The sequence below is a fragment of the Cervus elaphus genome, chromosome 3 (assembly GCF_910594005.1).
Source record: "Cervus elaphus chromosome 3, mCerEla1.1, whole genome shotgun sequence".
In the NCBI taxonomy this organism is placed as follows: Eukaryota; Metazoa; Chordata; class Mammalia; order Artiodactyla; family Cervidae; genus Cervus; species Cervus elaphus.
The window spans coordinates 32,113,525-32,130,954 of NC_057817.1; the positions used below are offsets into that span (position 1 = coordinate 32,113,525).

Genomic DNA, 17,430 nt, shown 5'->3' on the forward strand with positions numbered 1-17,430 from the left:
GCTGGGCCCCGCCCGCCCCAGGCCCCAGGCCCTCTGGCAGCACCACCCTTGTCCCTCCCCCAGGACCTCAGGGCAGCTGGTGGAGGAGGAGGAACCCATGAATCTCTGAGGCTCCAGAACGGATCTGCCACCCGCTGCGCCCTGCCCCGCCCCGCCCCGCGGACCTGGTTCTCCTCCAACTTCTGGCAGCAGTACCGGTTCCCGGGGTCTTCAGAGATCCTTCGGGCAGGTAGTCGGGGCCAGAGAACAGCCTTGACAGTCACCCAAGGACCCTGAGAAGGCCCAGGGCCTAGGACAGGGACCAGAGGACCTTGGAGGAGGCAGGCTGTGCTGCCAGCCGGGCCCCGGTAGGCCTCTCCCCAACGCAGAGTCTACCCCTCTGGGTCCCGGCCCCCAGCGGGGCCCAGCTCCTCAGGACTGCACAGAGGAGGACTGGGTCAGCTGGCCCCAGCCCATAACCACTATTCTAGGCTCTGTAGACCCGGGACTTTGCACACAGCCCCAGGCTTCACACAGAAATGTGAACGTGGCCTCTGCCGGAGTGGCCCTTCCTAGGCTCTGGGGGCTGGAGTCCGGGAAGGGAGGATGGTTAGGAGGAGCCGAGGGGTCCCATGTCCCTGGGTGCCGGGGAGTTCCTCCTCTCCTGCTCCCTCGGATGACTCTGGAAGCTTCTCCCCACCACGGGGCAGTGAGGCAAAGCCCCCTCTGAGAGCAGGCACGGCAGGCCTCCCATCTGCCCCTGCCAGAGGACTCCCTGCATCCACCATCTCAGTGCCCTGGGGGAGCAGACAGGTGCTCTTGGAGTTCCGTGCTTCCTGATCCAATGGTGCCAAACCCTTCATCTCCCCTCAGAAGCACAGCATGACCCCCCCAGGGCTCCCTCAGTCACCACGCCCCTCCATGAGCCTTCTCTCTTTCTGGGGTCTCTGGGACCCCAGCTGACTCTTGCCCTACATAGGACTAGCTTGGCTGAGGGGAGAGTGGGTGGGAGAGTGGATGGAAGACATGGGGGAGGGGGGGGCTACCCTGGCACAGTCTTCGAGGCTTCTGGGGTTGAGGCCTGGGGCCACGAAGGAAAGTATTTGTGTGTGTGTGTGTGTGTGTGTGCGCGCGCGAGAGTGAAAGAGTAAGAGGGAGTGTGTGTGCGTGCAAGCGCGTGTGTCTTCCCCAGGACCACTATACCCTGTGTATGTATGCATGTTTTTGTAAAAAAGAAAAAAAAAATGGAAAAAAATCTGAACAATAAATGTTTTATTTGCTTTAAAGGTGCATGTGAAAGGGCCCCTGGGGGATGAGGGGCGGGCAGTGGGCCTACAGCTACACAGCACAGTTTATACCTGATTCGATGTAGAAGAGAAGGGACGGGTTGGGCTGGGAGGCAGCTCCCTCCAGCTCCTTGATCTGTGGCAGCTGCCTTGCAGGAAGAATCTATCCTGAACCCACCCTGGCTGTCTCCGCCTGCCCCACCTCTGGGTAGCAGTGAGGCGGCAGCTCTGGGTCCACAGACAGAGGACCGGTTAAGGGGTAGGGGACAGGGAAGCCTGCAGACCCACTCACTTGGGCTTCCCTAAAGAGTCTCAGTCCCAACTGGGACTGGTAAGTCACGTCAGGTAAGTCTCATCACCTCCTGGGGCCTCTGTTTATCAGCTGAAGGCTCCTGAAATAGACACTGTTGGGTTCCTGCCTGCTCTAATGTACCTTGACTCCTTTAGCATCTACTGAGCCTAGAAGAGAAAATGGTGAGATGACAGGACGGGGCACGCTCACCCATGTGAGGTGCTGGGGCTGCCGGTGCCTGTCTTTACAGTTCTGACACAGCCAGGCTTCTTCAGGCGGCACAAGCAGCAGCCTCATTAGCTAGGATCTGGCCTCAAGTCCTCAGAGCCTGGAGAGCACAAGGAAAGCATGTCCATCCCTTCTGTCCTGGCTTCTTGGGCGACAGGCACTCGGTCCCACCGGCATTGCTGAAGCTGTGCCCCGGGACATCCTCACCCTGGCTTGGGGGTGTGCTGAGGGGGCTGGAGGAGGAGCGCTGGGCTGGGGGTTCCCCCATGGGGAGTCCCTCAAGTGGGACCAGAGGGAGAGAACCTCCTCTGTTACGGAAATGGCTTACTTAATGAGACTACTGGAGAGCCCCCCATCCCCACCCTTCCCACCCACTGCTCCCACAGCCCTCCCCGCAAGAAAGCACTGGAGGCTGGCCGATAGAAATGGCTGCTGTTACTTCTGCTAAAGTGACAGTGACAGAGATAAGGCAGCGCCGAGGGGTGGGGCACGTCGGGCAGGAGAGCGGTGGGCCGTGCACAATGGCAGCCGAGGAAAAGATCGATGGAGCCCCTTCCCTCCCGAGCGCGGTGAGCCCTTGGGCCGGTGTATAGGCAGTAAAGCAGATTTTGTCTTTCGGAAGGGAGATTTTGAAAGATAAAAAGCTCTCATGAAGGGCAGCTGGCAGGGGCGGTGCGGGGTGGGGGTGGGGGGACGGCGCGTCTGGGGGCTGCGGTGAGTCGGGTGCCAGGAGGAGTGCCAGGTGTGAGAGGTGTGAGAGGAAGTGTTGGGCTATAGAAGCCTCATTTGAGAGTTGCTTCTAGCCCAAGCTGTGCTGCCCCCTTCCCTAAAGCCCTTTGGGGGGCAGGAGCACCTCCCCCAAGACCTTGAGTCTGGCCTCATTTGGGGCATCCTGCTCTGATGTACGTGGTGAAGGGGCGATGGCTCTAGCACGATCTTGGAACCAGCGCTGTGGAAACAGGGTGGGGAGAGGGACTCTGAGCCCCACCCCCAGGTCCCCAGGCCTTGAGAAGAGAGCCAATGTCACCCACCCCTGGGACCAGTGAGTTCAACTACCTGACACTTGGGGGACACAAGGATGAGGGTGCTGGGGTGGGGGGTTGAGAAGTCTCTACTAGAGATCCCTTGTTTGACCTGACCTCCCCAGGGTCCCACCGTGCCTGAGGGAGAGGGCCCGGGGCAGCAGAGACCATACGGCCTGCCCCTGGGCCCCGGGCACCGCCAAGGCCCCACTGCCTTCACTCTTGCCCTGGCCTGCTTACAAGGACTGCCCACTGAGTGCTAAGAAAATAGATCCACGTTTTAAAGGTCTAAAGCTGCCCTCCAGCCAGGCTGATGAGCAGCATGGCAGGACCCCTTCCCACAGCACCCAGGGCTCCCCCGAAGGGGACAGGACAGCTTCACGGAGACCACCATCCGTTGTCCTGCTGTGTATTTTCCGCCTCAGTTCTGGGGTTCCCAGGGGGTGTACAAGTCCGCCTGATGTCTCGGAGGCTGAGTCCAGGTCCTGAGGACTGTCGGGGTGCAGAGCCCTCATCCTGTGGGGTCAGAAATCACTGAGGATGCTAATGTCAGCAAAGTCAGCCCGGTAGCGGTGGGCGTAGAGGCTAAGCAGGAAGGCCCACTTGAAGGAAATGAAGCTCCAGACACAAGAGAGGTAGTAGCTGTTGGGGTCTGTGAGGCCTGCAGGGCAGAAGAATCCAACTGTGACTCAAGAGCACTTTGCCCTTGACCCCTTGACCCTTGACCACGCCACAAGCCCCAGGCCATTCTTCCCTGGTCTCCAACAGAGGCTGAACTGATCCAGTGGAGAGATTAGGTGTAATAGAGGTTCCGGAGCATTCAGAGTTTGCCAGCAGGAAGCAGTGGGGATGAGGCTAGGTCAGGGCTGGCTAATCAGAGGTCTGTATCATCATCCACTCTGCTATTGTGACACTGACCTTAGACCTCTACCTTCCAATCTGCTTCAGCATCGGAGCGGGCAGAAAGGGCCTTTGGCTACTTGCAGACTGCAGCCACCAGGGGGCGCTCCCATTCCGGAGCTGGGCGGGAGGCTAAAAGGCGCTGCTAACCGCACACTCCTGGGAGCTGACTGCAGCTCACAGTTCCCCCTTCTAACACAGGGGCGGGGGGTCCATTCTCCCCACATTAACAATGAGAAAACGCCAGCACAGGGAAGTTAAGTGATCTGCCCAGTCCTGTGGGCATCAACATTGGACGTAGCAAGGTAACCCTGGGATCTACTGAGCGCCCCACCCGGCGGCCCGCCCACACTCTCTCCGCCCGGGCGGCAGCCCTTACTCTGGTGTCCAGTGATGGCCAGCACCAGGAAGGTGCAGAACGTGGCGACGGAGACGGCCGAGAAGAGCACGCCCACGAAGAAGAAGCCGCGCAGCCCCTTGAGCCACGTCCTCCAGTAATCCTGCATGTACATCACGTGCGTCACCAGCACCCACAGCGCCAGCACACCTGCCGAGGAGAGAGCGAAAGGGACTCAGGCAGGGGCCCTTTCGTCCTCACCTGCCGACCCCCAGGCCAGACTGTTCTCACAAAAACACAGTAAGGTAGTATGGGCCTTTTCTCCGTCCCTGTTGAGTGGAGTTTGCTGGAGTCCACAGTGGCCTGTGATGTAAAGAGGACATGAATGCAAAAGCAGCTGAGAGATTTTGGCTGCCTTCCAGTAAGCCAGACATTAAAGAGATTTGCAAAAATATGAAACCATGTCGTTCTTCTCCTTAGTTTTTTGTTTTGGAAAACCTGAGTATTTCTTACCAAAAATATGTTACTTATCACAATGTTATTTTTAGTATAATAGGTTAAAATGGTTAAGAATTTTTAATTCCTCAATATTAATTTCTAATACAGCACATCTTGATAGATATAACCCACATCAACAACATTTCCTTGGGGTTTCCCCACATTTTAAGAGCATAAAGGGGTCCTGAAGTCAGAAAGTTTGAGGACCACTGCAGTCCAACCTGCCTTCCAAGGACTGCCTACTACCCAACCTGGGGGCCACAGATGTGGGGGCATTGCTCCCACCCTGGTGCTGCTCCTGGGCTTCCCAGGCGGCTCAGCAGTAAAGAATCTGCCTGCGATGTAGGAGACACAGGTTTGATCCCTGGGTCGAGAAGATCCCCTGCCTGCGATGTAGGAGACACAGGTTCGATCCCTGGGTCGAGAAGATCCCCTGGAGAAGGGAATGGCAACCTACTTCAGTATCCTTGCCTGGAGAATCCCATGGACAGAGGAGCTTGGTGGGCTGAAGTCCATAAGGTCACAAAGAGTCAGACATGACTGAGTGACTAGCACCTCTTCTGATGCTCCTGCTCCCCCACCTTCAGAGGCCGCCACCACCACATTGAAAGGCTAATGGTGTGGGCAGTGGGGCTCTTCCCCACTCCATGTATTGGTTTTATGGGATGGGGAGGCCCAGTGGTAAAACCCCCAGGACCACCCAATGCCCAAGTGGCCGCCTTCTTGCTCTTGGCCAGACTCCGTTTTATTTATTTATTTGGCTTGCCATGTGGCATTCAGGCTGTAGTTCCCTGACCAGGGATCAGTCCATGTCCCCAGCAGTGGAAGCAGAGTCTTGATCACTGGACTGCCAGGGAAGTCCCCTGCTAGACTCCACTTCCTAAGTTGTTTGCTGAAAGGGCAGGCCAGTTGCCCCCAGCTGGTCCTAGGTTTGCCCTCTGGGCCTGGCCGGGCTCTTCCCCTCCGATGCCAGCTGCCAGTCAGCCAATACAATGAGTGCCCTCTGTGCCAGGCGCTGCCTGCCACTGCAGCCCAAAGACAGAAGCAAATGTTAATTCCATTGGCAAGGGTCTGGGGCAGAGCTGCAGGGTCCCGACAAGGGAGGAATGAGGAATGAGGCAGAGTCAGCGGTGTGGAGGCTGCTGTATCCTGAGAGTCAGGAGGCCTTTCAGAAAGTGAGGCGCACACGACATGCAGAGGAGCACTGGGAGGCTGGGGAAAGCAGTGGTCAGCTCTGGCAGGGGAGAGAGGGAGGGGAAGCAGATACGGAGATCGGGGTGGGACAGTGCTTCGACTGAATCTACGATATCTAAGGAAGTTCACTAAATTGTCTATCCCTTTTTACGTGCCTGAAATATTTCATAATTTTTTTTTTAAGTTGGGGGAAAATAAGAAGGTGGGGGTGGGGGGGAGTCACCACAGATCTCTATTCTGCTTACCACCTCAGAAGCTGTCACAATTCAGGCACCCTGGCAAGGGACAGAGAACCACAAGACTGCCAGCCAGGAAGCCTGGGCTTGGCACTGTGGGGCTCTCATGACTCTCAGAGCCTCCACGTCTGAAAGCAGGGACGCTCGAAGGTCCCACCAACCTGGGAACTGGGTGACCCAAGGCTCCCCGCGAGTGAGGACTCAGCTCCGCCAACACCTGCGGCTTCCTCTCCCATGATGTTCGACCCACGTTCTCCCAGCTCAGCCCCCGCTCAACCCCCACCTCCCTCAGGGGTTAGGGGCCTGGAATGCGGCCCTAGAGCCAGGTCAAGCCAGGACAAGCATGTCCTCATCCCTGCCTAGGCAGGAAGCGGGTCCAGGCCGGAGATGGACAAAATACCAACCCCCCGGCTTCTGCGTATGTCTTCCACAATCTGAATGGATGCGGTGCTAGTCACCCTTCCCAGAAGTCTTTCCCAATCATCTCACGTGCATCCTAAGTGTTCACTGGGGGAGCTGTCTGGTCTCTTAAAGGGCCCTAGGAAGGAAGGGTATTGTCACCATGTACATCCAAGGGGCCGTCAGATGGGCACCTCTGTGGCAGCTCCACTTGCCCTCTGTCACCTCACTGTGCCAGGGAGGGGCTGAAATAGATGGCTCTCTGATGTTTCACACTCAAAGATTCTGGAAGCCAGCTTAAGGGAAAAATAAGGAGGTCAGAGCGATTCCCCTGTGACTCAGCAATTTCTGGGTTAGGAAACTGAAATAAGGGCCTATGAGATGCCTTCTCTTAGTCCACTAGCTGCGCTCCAGCAGTGCCTCCCAAACACCCATGTATCCACCCTCACATCCACCCATGTAGCAAAAAGGGCTGAGCAGGAGGAAGAGGAAGACGACCATTCGGGGTGTTCCAGATCCCAGCTCTCCGTTAATAAGCAGGCACAACCTGCCCCCGCTGCTCACTTCCCCTGCTCATAGGCCTGGCCTCCAGAGAAACACCAGCCACATCTGGAAGCAGGCCCATCCCCACTCACCCTGGTTCCTGCCTCTGCCCTTCTACCTGTAGAAGAGGGACCGCCCCTAACTCCACCCAGGTGGTCAGTGAGCCAGCCAGAGCCCCCGGGGTCCCTCCCACGCCTCAGCCCTGCTCCCTTCCCTGGGACACTCTCGACTGCAGGAAGCCTGGTCTGCAAGGCTCTCTTGGGGCAAAGCGGATAGTTTCCCAGGCCCACCTAGCTGCGTGTCCATGCCAGACCTCACTCCTTGCTCCAGCCCACCTGCCTCAAGGAGCAGGGCCCTGCTTGGCCCGGGGCAACAAAGGCACACAGCTGGTCAGTGAAAGAACCCCCAGTGGCTGGGTTAGGGGTGAGGAGCTAGGAGGAGCCCAGGGGGGCCCACAGGGAAATGCAGACAGTGAGCCACTGAACCCGGGGCCCACTCTGTTCCCACAGCCCTCCCCCCACCCCTGCTTGTCTCACAGCTCACGGGAAGAACCCAGAGCCCGATAGACACCCCGCCAAGCTTTCCAATCTTACTCTCTATTTTGGTCTCCTAGACCTAGAGTCGGTCTTCTTCCCAAGGGTTCCCAAGCAAAACCATTTCTCCAGCCTCTCCTCCAAGCCACTTCTTCCCAGACACCCACCAGGATCGGGGAGAGTGGGTCTCCACCCAGGCACATTTTCCCAGGGGCTCCAGGAAAGCAACAGCCCCCAGCGGCCCCGCCTGGCACACAGGGGAAGGAGTATGCTGGGGCTGCCCTCTGGTGACTCGGCAGTTTCTGAAAATGCCAAGTCAGAAGTGGGGTGCTCACAAATCTGCTGATGATTCACCCCCAAAAGAGGAAGAGGCTGACTGGCTGCAGACGCACTCAGCACCCACTCACGTGGCGCGGGCGTGTGGCCCTCACCGCCCCTGCCCCACCTGCCACGCTGCTACCACGAGGGCCACAACCACGGCCGCCACTACCACCATCGCCGGGCATCTTTGGTGCTGCGACGGCTGTCAGGGAAGTGCCAGGACCCTGCCCCAGCGGTTGCTGCCCTCACACCTCTCCCCATGGGCAACTCCATAGCTGGCCTGTCTCAGAGCCTAAGGGATGTTTTCTGGGAGGGAGAGAAGGCAGGACTGGGTCAGAGGGAAACCCTGGGACTCCCCAAGGCTGCCCCCCAACAGGAAGCTGCAAGATGGGTGATTCAGGGAGAGGACAGGCAGCTGTTACATTCTAGACCTGAATGGGGGCCTCACACAACACGTCTGTCAGCAGCATCTCCTCCCATTCCTTAACAGAAGAGGAAACCAAGCCCCAAGAGGCATCGATATGCCTACGGTCACTCGGCTCCGTGGGGCTCACTCCATCAGGTCAGACTCCACACACCCAGCTCGGCTTCCAGGGTGGCCCTTCCTCCTCACCCCCAACCAGCCCCCTCCGGTTAGGTCTCATCAGGGCAACCCCCGGGCCTCGCCTGAGGAGTCACACCGCCATCCAGAGGGGAAAGCAGCAGGGCTAACGGACATGGGAACACACTGCAAGGACAAGAGAAGCAGGAGGAACATGGCAGGCGGGGGGGGAGGGGCGTGCGGACGGGAAAGGAGCCAGGGGTCTGTAGATAACTGAGCAGAGGGGGGCAGGCTGGTTCCCCAGGAGGACAGGAACCCACAGGTGGGGAATCCAGGCAGGCATGAGGAGCAGCCCAGCCGGGCACCCGCTCACCCTTCCTTGGAGACCCCCAGTGCTGGGCTTGGCATTGCTCAGGCTGCGGTAACCTAGGCCCCTCTTACAAGGCAGAAACCCCACCTCCCTTCCTCCTCTATCGGGAGAGTAGTCAGTAAGCTTCAGGGCAATGAGCAAATCTAGTTATTTTTAGTTAGTCCATTTAGGGCTCTTTTGGCAGAGTTTAGTTACCAATAAGCTCATCCTAATGTAGAAGCATTATCCTCACATGTACTTTTTTCCCAGAGTGCTTTCCCACAAATATTATTTCATGGAGCTGTGTAACCCTGGGTAAGCTATTTATTTACACTAAGCCTCAGTTTAAGCCTGACCTGTAAAACGGACACAGGAATAATGCCTAACTAACTAAGGATTCAGTGAGATGACAGAAGCAGTTTGCTTAACAGGGTGCCTGACACATAGAAAGCGTTTAAAAAAAAAAGTGAGCAAGTAGAAAAAAATATGTTTCGTCTTCTCACCAACTCTACAACACAGAGAGGTTAACATCATGCCCGAAGATGCAGAGCAAGCACGGAGCATTGGTAGGCACGGGACCTCCACCAGCGCGCGGGCGTTCTCAACACCAGTGCTAGCCTCCTCTGCCCTGCTGGAGGCACAGAAAGGGAGGCTGGCGGGGTTGAACCGATCTTGGCCCAGCAGCCACAGCAGAAGGGTGGTACAGAGACACCGACGTGGTGGAAAGAAAACGTCAGCTCCCCCCAGACCCCTAGCGCGGTCCTGAGTCCCCGCTGAGGACTCTGCCGGGGCTGGGCTCCACCCTGGAAGGAGGCAGCCGGGCTTCCCCGGGAAACCCAGCCCTCCTTTCCACTGACTCCTTCTCCGCGCTCACCCAGCCTCCAGGGAAGGGGCGCGGATCCCCCAGAACAAGTGCGTGTGTGTTTGGGTGTCTTCACGCCTGGCCGCCCATAGGAGGTGGTGAGGGCAGCGGGCGCGCAGGGGCGCTGTCACCGAGGCACAGGGTGGAGAGTGGACGGGCTCACCCGGGGGCCGCGGGGCTCGTGAAAACTGCAGAGGCGGGACATCGGGGCCCCGGGCCTGGGGCGGGCATCGGGGCCCCGAGGCCCCCGAGGGATGCCCAGGAGCCCGGGCCCACGCGGGGCCTGCTCTACCCACGGACGTTCTTGGGTAAACACGCCACCCACTCCCCGGGGAAGCGCCGCCCGGGAGGAGCTTCCCGGAGCAGCCGCCGGCGCCTCCCCGCAGCCGGGAGCCCGAGCCGCGGGAGCCGGACCCCAGCGCCCCCCGCGCGCCCCGGGGTACCTGCGAGCCCCCCCATGGCCGCGGTGCCCGGCTGTCTGTAGACCACCGTCCAGACGAGGAAGATGGAGAAGCCGGCCACGGAGCTGAGACCCGAGTAGGCGGCGCGAAGGCCGAGCTGCAGGCGGGACGGGGCCATGGGGCTGCGGGCTGCGGACGCCGGGCGCGGAGGGCGAGCGCGGCCGCTGGTCACAGGTGCAGGGCCCGGAGCCGGAGCGGGGAGCCGGGAGCCGAGCCGGAGCCGCCGGCCGCCCGCGCTCCGCCCCCGGCCCGCCCCCTGCGCCGCCGGCACAGCGCCCTCCCCGGCCGGAGGCCGCCCGCGCCCGGAACCACCGCGGCTAGCGCGGCCTGAGCTTGCCTGCAGTCTACGGCCCGGATCTCTTGGGGATGCCGCCTAAAACGGCAGGTTCCGGGGCCCGTCGTCCGAGCTACCGTTTCAGGATATTTAGGCCTCGGCGGGGCCCGGAAACACTCAGCTCTACAAACCAGCCGCGGTGTTTGCTTTTAAAATTTATCACGTTCCCGTTTAAAATTTAAGATGTAAATTTCTCTTTAAAAATCAATTATAAAAAATTAAGATATAGGAAATTACACAGCGAATATGATTGCTTTCGCGCCTATTCATCCATCAGGTTCCCTCCTCAGGCGTTAAGCAAGTCTCAGCAGATGCTTCTCTTGGAACCCTTCTCGTCTTCTGACCTCAGACTCCCTCCCTTCAAGGACAGCTCCTTTCTTTTATCTCCACAAGCGTACCTCTCCCACCCCAAATCTACCCGAACGCCACTTCCATCAGAGTCAGACAAAGCCAAGGAAGAGACTGGAATCTGTAGCAGGTGTATCCTGAGCTTCCGCTGCGGGTCCAGCGCCATGCTGGGAGCCCGCAGAGAAGATAAAAATGTAGCACACGAGCCCTCGAACACTTAAAATATAGTGGAGGAGTCTCATCGCATACTGGCACCAAGAAAGTATCCATTATACCTTGTATTTTTTATTTTATTTTTTATTTTATTTATTTTTTTCCCCAATATACCTTGTATTTATTTCTTTTCCCTGCTGTAGCAAATTACCACAGATCTAGTGGCTTCAAACAACATACATTTACTATCTCGTAGTTCTGTAGGTCAGGTGTCCAAAAATGGAACTCAGAGGGCTAAAATCTAGGGGAGAGCAGGGCAGCCTTCCTTTTGGAGGCATGAGGGGAAAAGCTGTTTCCTTGCATTTTTAAGCTTCTAGAGCTGCCCACATCCCTTGACTCCTGAGTGTCTTCAAAGCCAACTCCTTCATCTTCAAAGCCAACAATCACACCACCCCGACCTCTGCTTCTGTCATTACATCATCATTTCTCTCTCACTAACTCTGCTGCCTCCTTCTTTTCCCTTATAAGGACCCTTGTGATTAAGAACCTGGATAATCCAAAGTAATTTCCCCATTAAAATCCTTAACTTAATCACACCAGCAAAATCCCTTTGGCATGTGAAGTAATAAATTCACAAATTCTGGGGATCAGGACACTGACATCTTGGTGGCCCATTATTCAGCTATCACATCTCTCTGGAATGTCATCTCCATGAACAGCAACTGTGCCTCTTTTATTCACACCAACACATAAAACAGTTTCCGGCACATCAAATCCCCTTGGTAAACATTTGTTGAATGGATGAATGTGAGTGAATGAAGGTAAGAATTAAATAACAATAAAGGAGATCATATACAAGAAATCTAGTTAGGACATGATTAGTTGCCAAGTGAATGATGTAAACCACATTTGCCTCACTTTTTTTTTTTTTTTTTTGGCTGCACTGGATCTTCATTGCTTTTGCACAGACTTTCTCTAGTTGCAGCAAGTGGGGGCTACTCTTCCTTGGGGTGCAGGGGCTTCTCACTGCGGTGGCTTCTCTTGTGGAGCACAAGAGAAGAAGGCTCTAGCGTGCCAGCTCAGTAGTTGTGGCCGGGGCTTAGTTGCTCTGAGGCATGTGCGGTCTTCCTGAGACCAGGGATCTAACCTGAGTCACCTGCATTGACAGGCAGATTCTTATCCTCTAAGCTACAAGGGAAGTATTTGCTTCACTTCTGAATAGTCTGGGGAGCTTCTTTTAAAAAAAAAAAAAAAGACCCCAGAATCCACCCCTGCCTTATTAAGTTTGAATCTTGGAAGTATATATATATTTTTAAATGAGAAGCGATTTTAATTTGGTGATCTCGGTATACAGCCCTCCTTTGGGAGCTACTGATGGAGGGAGTTACTGCTGGCTGTTCCAAGGAGGGAGCAGGCCCTGTGGTCCAGAGTGCACTGCCGTGGGATGACTTCAGAGCTGGCCTGCGGGGTTACACTCCACGCGGTGGGAGCAGCCTGGGTGACAGCCCAGAAGGAAGAAATAATGTGGCAGGTTTGGGAAACTGTAAGTAGTTTGTGGTCTGTGGGTGGTGTAAAGGGTTTTGAGGTTGGAATTATTCTGAATGAAAATGGCCTTGCTTGCTCTTCTTAGAAGGTTTCCCCCTCTCTGTGGAGCCAGGGGAGGGAAGTAACAGTTCTGTGTTTAAGACATGTGGCCAGGGTAATAGTGTGAGGGTGAACTTCCTTTGAAAAGACCAGAAAGCAGAGAGGCCATTCAAATCCTTCATCTCCCTATGCTTTAGTTGTCCCCTCTGTAAAATGGAGACAGCTGTGTTGTTTGCTTCAAAGTATTTTGTGAGGAGTCAGTGCTTAGAAGTGTGACTAGTATGCAGTAGGTGCTTCGTAAACGTTAGCGAGTATGGTTAGTAGCAGTGGAAAGGCTGTGAGGGCAAGAGATGATGAGGGGAGAATGGAAGGTGGTTCGGGCTGAGTCAGCGAGAATGGGGAAGAGGGAACTGATTCAAGAAATATTTATGCTATTTGAACCTTAAGGTCAGGTAGCAATTAACTAGCTGGGCAGATAGAAAGGAGGAGAGCAAAAATATTTATGAATGCACATGTCAGGACTATTGGAGAGGAGTGAACAAACTTGTTACACTGGAGAGTGAGGTTGTGCAAGAAAATAACGAGAGATAATTATGTAACAGTAGCTTGGGCCCAGGATATAACACAAGACGATTAAGAGCAGGCTGAAACTTTGGCTTAACTGTGAAAGCAATAAGGAGCTGTTGAAGAATTTCATGCTCAGATGTGGTTACCACTTACTATGTCACATGAGCAGGTTTCCCCTAACTCAGGAGAACTTTCTGCCCAGAAGAAAATAATTTTCTATATCTGCTCTCTCTGCAATGGTAGCTACTGGTCACATGTGGCTGTTGAGTATTTGATATGTACCTAATATGACTGAAGAACTAAGTTTTTAATTGATTTTAATCTAAATGGCTACACATGGCTTGTTGTTGTTCAGTTGCTCAGTTGTGTCTAACTCTTTGTGACCCCATGGATTGCAGCACGCCAGGCTTCCCTGTCCTTTACTATCTTCCTGGAGTTTGCTCAAACTCATGTCCCTTCAGTCGGTGATGCCATCCAACCATCTCATCCCCCCCGTCACTCCCTTCTCCTCCTGCCCTCAATCTTTCCCAGCAACAGGGTCTTTTCCAATGAGTCAGCTCTTCACATCAGATGGCCAAAGTATTGGAGCTTCAGCATCAGTCCTTCCAATGAATATTTAGGTTTGTTTCCTTTAGGATAGACTGGATTGATCTCCTTGCAGTCCAAGGGACTCCCAAGAGTCTTCTCCAGCACCACAATTCAAAGGCATCAGTTCTTTGGTGCTCAGTCTTCTTTACGGTCCGACTCTCACATCCGTACATAACAACTGGAAAAACCATAGCTTTGACTATGCAGCTTTTTAATATGCTGTCTAGGTTTAATATACTGTCTAGGTTTGTCGTAGCTTTTCTTTCAAGGACCAAGCATCTTTTAATTTCGTGGCTGCAGTTACCATCTGAAGTGATTTGGGAGCCCCAAAAATAAAATCTGCCACTGTTACCACTTTTCCTTTGCCATGAAGGGATGGGACCAGATGCCTAGTGGCTAGTGGCTACACATGGCTAGTGGCTGCCATATTAGACAGCACATTAAACAGTACAGGAACCTCTCAGAATCTCTGCTGCTCTATCTGCAGGGTGGGAATGATGTGTAATCAGCTTGTTACAGCAACTGAGAAATATTGAGATGCCGAAGTTAAAGCACTCAGCGCAGTAATCTGACAAATTATTATTGCCATTTTTAAAATTCTTGTTATTGTTATTACTGAACATGGATAGCACAACAAAAACCATGTCTTAGGAAAGATTATTTAGACTTTAGTATCCAAGTTAGATTTGATGGGAAAAGAAAATTGTAGAGGGGAAAGCATTCACAATGCTATTTTAACGATATGATGTGGGATAAAGATCTTATCTGGGGACTTTCCTGGTGGTCATTTAGACTCTGAGCTCCCAATGTAGGGGGCCTGGGTTTGATCCCTGATCAGGGAACTAGATCCTGTATGCCACAATTAAAAGATCCTGCACACCGCAACAAAGATCCTATATCCACAACTAAGACCTGGAGCAGCCAAATTTAAAAAAAAAAAAAAAAAAAAAAAGATCTTACCTGGAGAAGCCAGGAGAAAGGAAAATCATGAGAGGATTATGAAGCTGCAAAGCACATAGGTGTGTGTCACACATGCTCTTCTCCCCACATCAGCTTCCTTTCCAAGGGGCTTTCAGAGAGCGAGCTCTCATTGCAATCCTAACCCAAGAAAACACCACTCCCCTCACCCAACATCCCTAAGAGAGGCAGCCATTCTCCCTGCCTGTGGCAGAGACCAGCAGTGCTTACCAAGAGCATCTCTTTTTCTGACCCATGACCTACTGAATTGGAACTTTGAACACTTCCCAGCTTCCTTGCAGTTAAGTTGATGCTATCAGAGATGGTTCTGAGCATTGGAATCAAAGCAGAAGCAATGTGCTCCATTTCCAGGCTGGACCCATACAGTCTCCTGTGCACCATGCATTCCCTCCTCCCATTCTGTGATGATTTTAGAAGCCACATGTTGAAGACAGCTGTGCCACATGATAGAAAGAGCCTGGGACCCTTAAATGAATGAATGAACAGAACTACCCACTCCATTCCCCCAGACCCTCCCTGGACTGTGAATGAAAAACTTTTTTGTGTGTGTGCACTAAGTCACTGAGATTTCGGGCTTGTTGCAATTAACCTCATTATCCTAATTTACCTTCCCTCATTCCATTTCAGGTCATGTAAACATCTCTTACATGGATAACCTCTGATGTCACTTTTAAATTGGACCACATCAATATTAAGACAGACTCCTAACTCCCACCCACGGGGCATCTTGTCTCCTAAGACATTTCTTTCTCACTCCTCCTAAGCAGGCACATTCCAGACATAGATCTCCTCCCACAATGCCGACTCACTGGAAAAGACCCTGATGCTGAGAAAGATTGAGGGCAGGAAGAGAAGAGGGTGACAGAGGATGAGATGGTTGGATGGCATCATTGACTTGATGGACACGAATTTGAGCAAACTCCGGGAGGCAGTAAAGGATAGGGGAGCTTGGCATGCTGCAGTCTACAGGGTAGCAAAGAGCTGGACATGATTGAATGATTGAACTACAATAGCACAATGCTAGGAGCTATATGCCAGTTGATTGAGTTTATTGGATGTGTCGGGGTTTCCTCCTTGCTGCTTCTTAATCCCCACACAGAGGGAACTCTGATATCCTTTGGGATATATCCTTATTCACTATGGCTTCACCCCATGTCCAATTCATTAGCAAGCACAGTTGGGTCTGCCCTCTCTTTCCTCTCTGTCCCCATGCTTAGTCAGAGCACCATCGTCACTACCTGCCCTTCTGCAGCAGCTCCCTAACCCGTCTTCCTTCCTCTGCTCCTTCTTGCCCCTCCAATCCACTCTGCAGCCAGCAGCTGGAATGGTCTTTTAGAGACAGCAACCAGAATACAACTCTCCCCTGCTTAAATCCCTCAATATTTTCCATAGCAATTCGGGTAAGCAAATCAGAGCCTTGCCGACTCCAACCAGTCTCACCTCTGTCCATTTCGGTTCAGGTACACTGGCCTTCTTTCTGTTTCTTGAATGTGCCGAGGTTGTTCCTGCTCTGGGGTGTTAGTAACTTTGTGTCTAGAAAGCTCTTCTCTCTTTTTTTTTTTTGGCCATGCCTTGTGGCAGGCGGGATGAAGTGAAAAGTAGTGAAAGTGTAAGTCACTCAGTTGTGTCTGACTCTTGTGACCCCATGGATTATAGCCCGCCAGGTTCCACCATGGGATTCTCCAAGCAAGAATACTGGGGTGAGTTGCCATTCCCTTCTCTGGGGGATCTTCCTGACCCAGGGATCGAACCTGGGTCTCCTACATTGCAGGCAGATTCTATACCGTCTGAGGCACCAGAAAAGCCCAGCGAGCAGGATGCGGGATCCTAGCCCTTGACCAGGGATCTAACCCACGCCCCCAGCAGTGGTAGTGTGGAGTCCTAACTACTGGACTGCCAGGGAAGTCCTGGAAAACTTCTCTGAGTGCTTATAAGATTGATCATTCATCATTCAAGCCTCAGGTCACATGTTACTTCATCAGAGAGGCAATCCTGTCCTTATTCTCTAAAGTACAGTCCCTACTCGGAAAAGGCAATGGCAACTCACTCCAGTACTCTTGCCTGGAAAATCCCATGGACGGAGGACCCTGGTAGGCTGCAGTCCATGGGGTCGCTAGGAGTCAGACATGACTGAGCGACTTCACTTTCACTTTTCACTTACATGCATTGGTGAAGGAAATGGCAACCCACTCCAGCGTTCTTGCCTGGAGAATCCCGGGGACGGTAGAGCCTGGTGGGCTGCCATCTATGGGGTCGCACAGAGTCGGACATGACTGAATCGACTCAGCAGCAGCAGCACAACCCCCTACTCTGTCTTACACGTTGTGATAAGTGACATCTTATCACTACATGAAATTGTCTTATGTATTTGTTTAATCTTTTCACCCTCACCCTTGCCATCCCATTGAATATAAATCTCCATGAGGGCAGGGGCTTTATCTGTTAGGGATCAGCTCCTCTAGGTTTATCTGGGACTGTGCTGATTTTACCATCACAGGTCCAACATTTCAAGAAATCCCTGAGTCTATGGAAAACTCTCATGGTTAGTGGTCTTATTGCCTGCCTTGATCACTTCTGTATTCCCAGTTCCTAGTCTAATGCCAGGGGCTTAGGTAGGAACTCAATAAATATTTGTTCTATAAATAAAGGAAAGAATGGCCAGCTGTCTGTGAAGAATTCTTTAATCCTGCTCTAGGGGGCAGCATTCTCTAATCTTGTGCCTTGAGACTTAGTTGTGCCAAGACTGGGCTAAGAATCTCCTGTGCATGTATTTAGGTGGCAAATTCCACAAGATTCTCCCCAGACCTTATGTGGTCCCATTGCCCACCCCCAACTCTTGTGGGGTTCAAGGCTGAGGACCCTGGCGAAGGTAGCCCGAGGCTGTGCCTGACACCTCA

General features: G+C 53.6%; 2 protein-coding genes across 7 annotated transcripts in view; one reads left to right on the forward strand and one right to left on the reverse strand.

Annotated features, from left to right (window-relative positions):
* Nucleotides 1-1,265, forward strand: part of HDAC7 (histone deacetylase 7) — a 36,527-nt gene extending 35,262 nt beyond the window's left edge. For all 6 annotated transcript variants that reach the window (XM_043885985.1, XM_043885944.1, XM_043885965.1 and 3 more), the window contains one exon: nucleotides 64-1,265. In XM_043885985.1, the coding sequence (XP_043741920.1) occupies nucleotides 64-109 (46 nt within the window). In that variant the 3' untranslated portion in view covers nucleotides 110-1,265. The remainder of the gene's footprint in view (nucleotides 1-63) is intronic.
* A 938-nt stretch (nucleotides 1,266-2,203) lies between these two features.
* SLC48A1 (solute carrier family 48 member 1) lies at nucleotides 2,204-10,233 on the reverse strand. The gene is made up of 3 exons (XM_043885997.1): nucleotides 9,964-10,233; nucleotides 4,087-4,254; nucleotides 2,204-3,468 (listed from the first exon to the last, which is right to left on the reverse strand). Exons 1-3 carry the CDS (start codon nucleotides 10,097-10,099, stop codon nucleotides 3,332-3,334), a joined length of 441 nt encoding a protein of 146 aa, XP_043741932.1. The 5' UTR covers nucleotides 10,100-10,233; the 3' UTR covers nucleotides 2,204-3,331.
* Nucleotides 10,234-17,430: the final 7,197 nt, after the last annotated feature.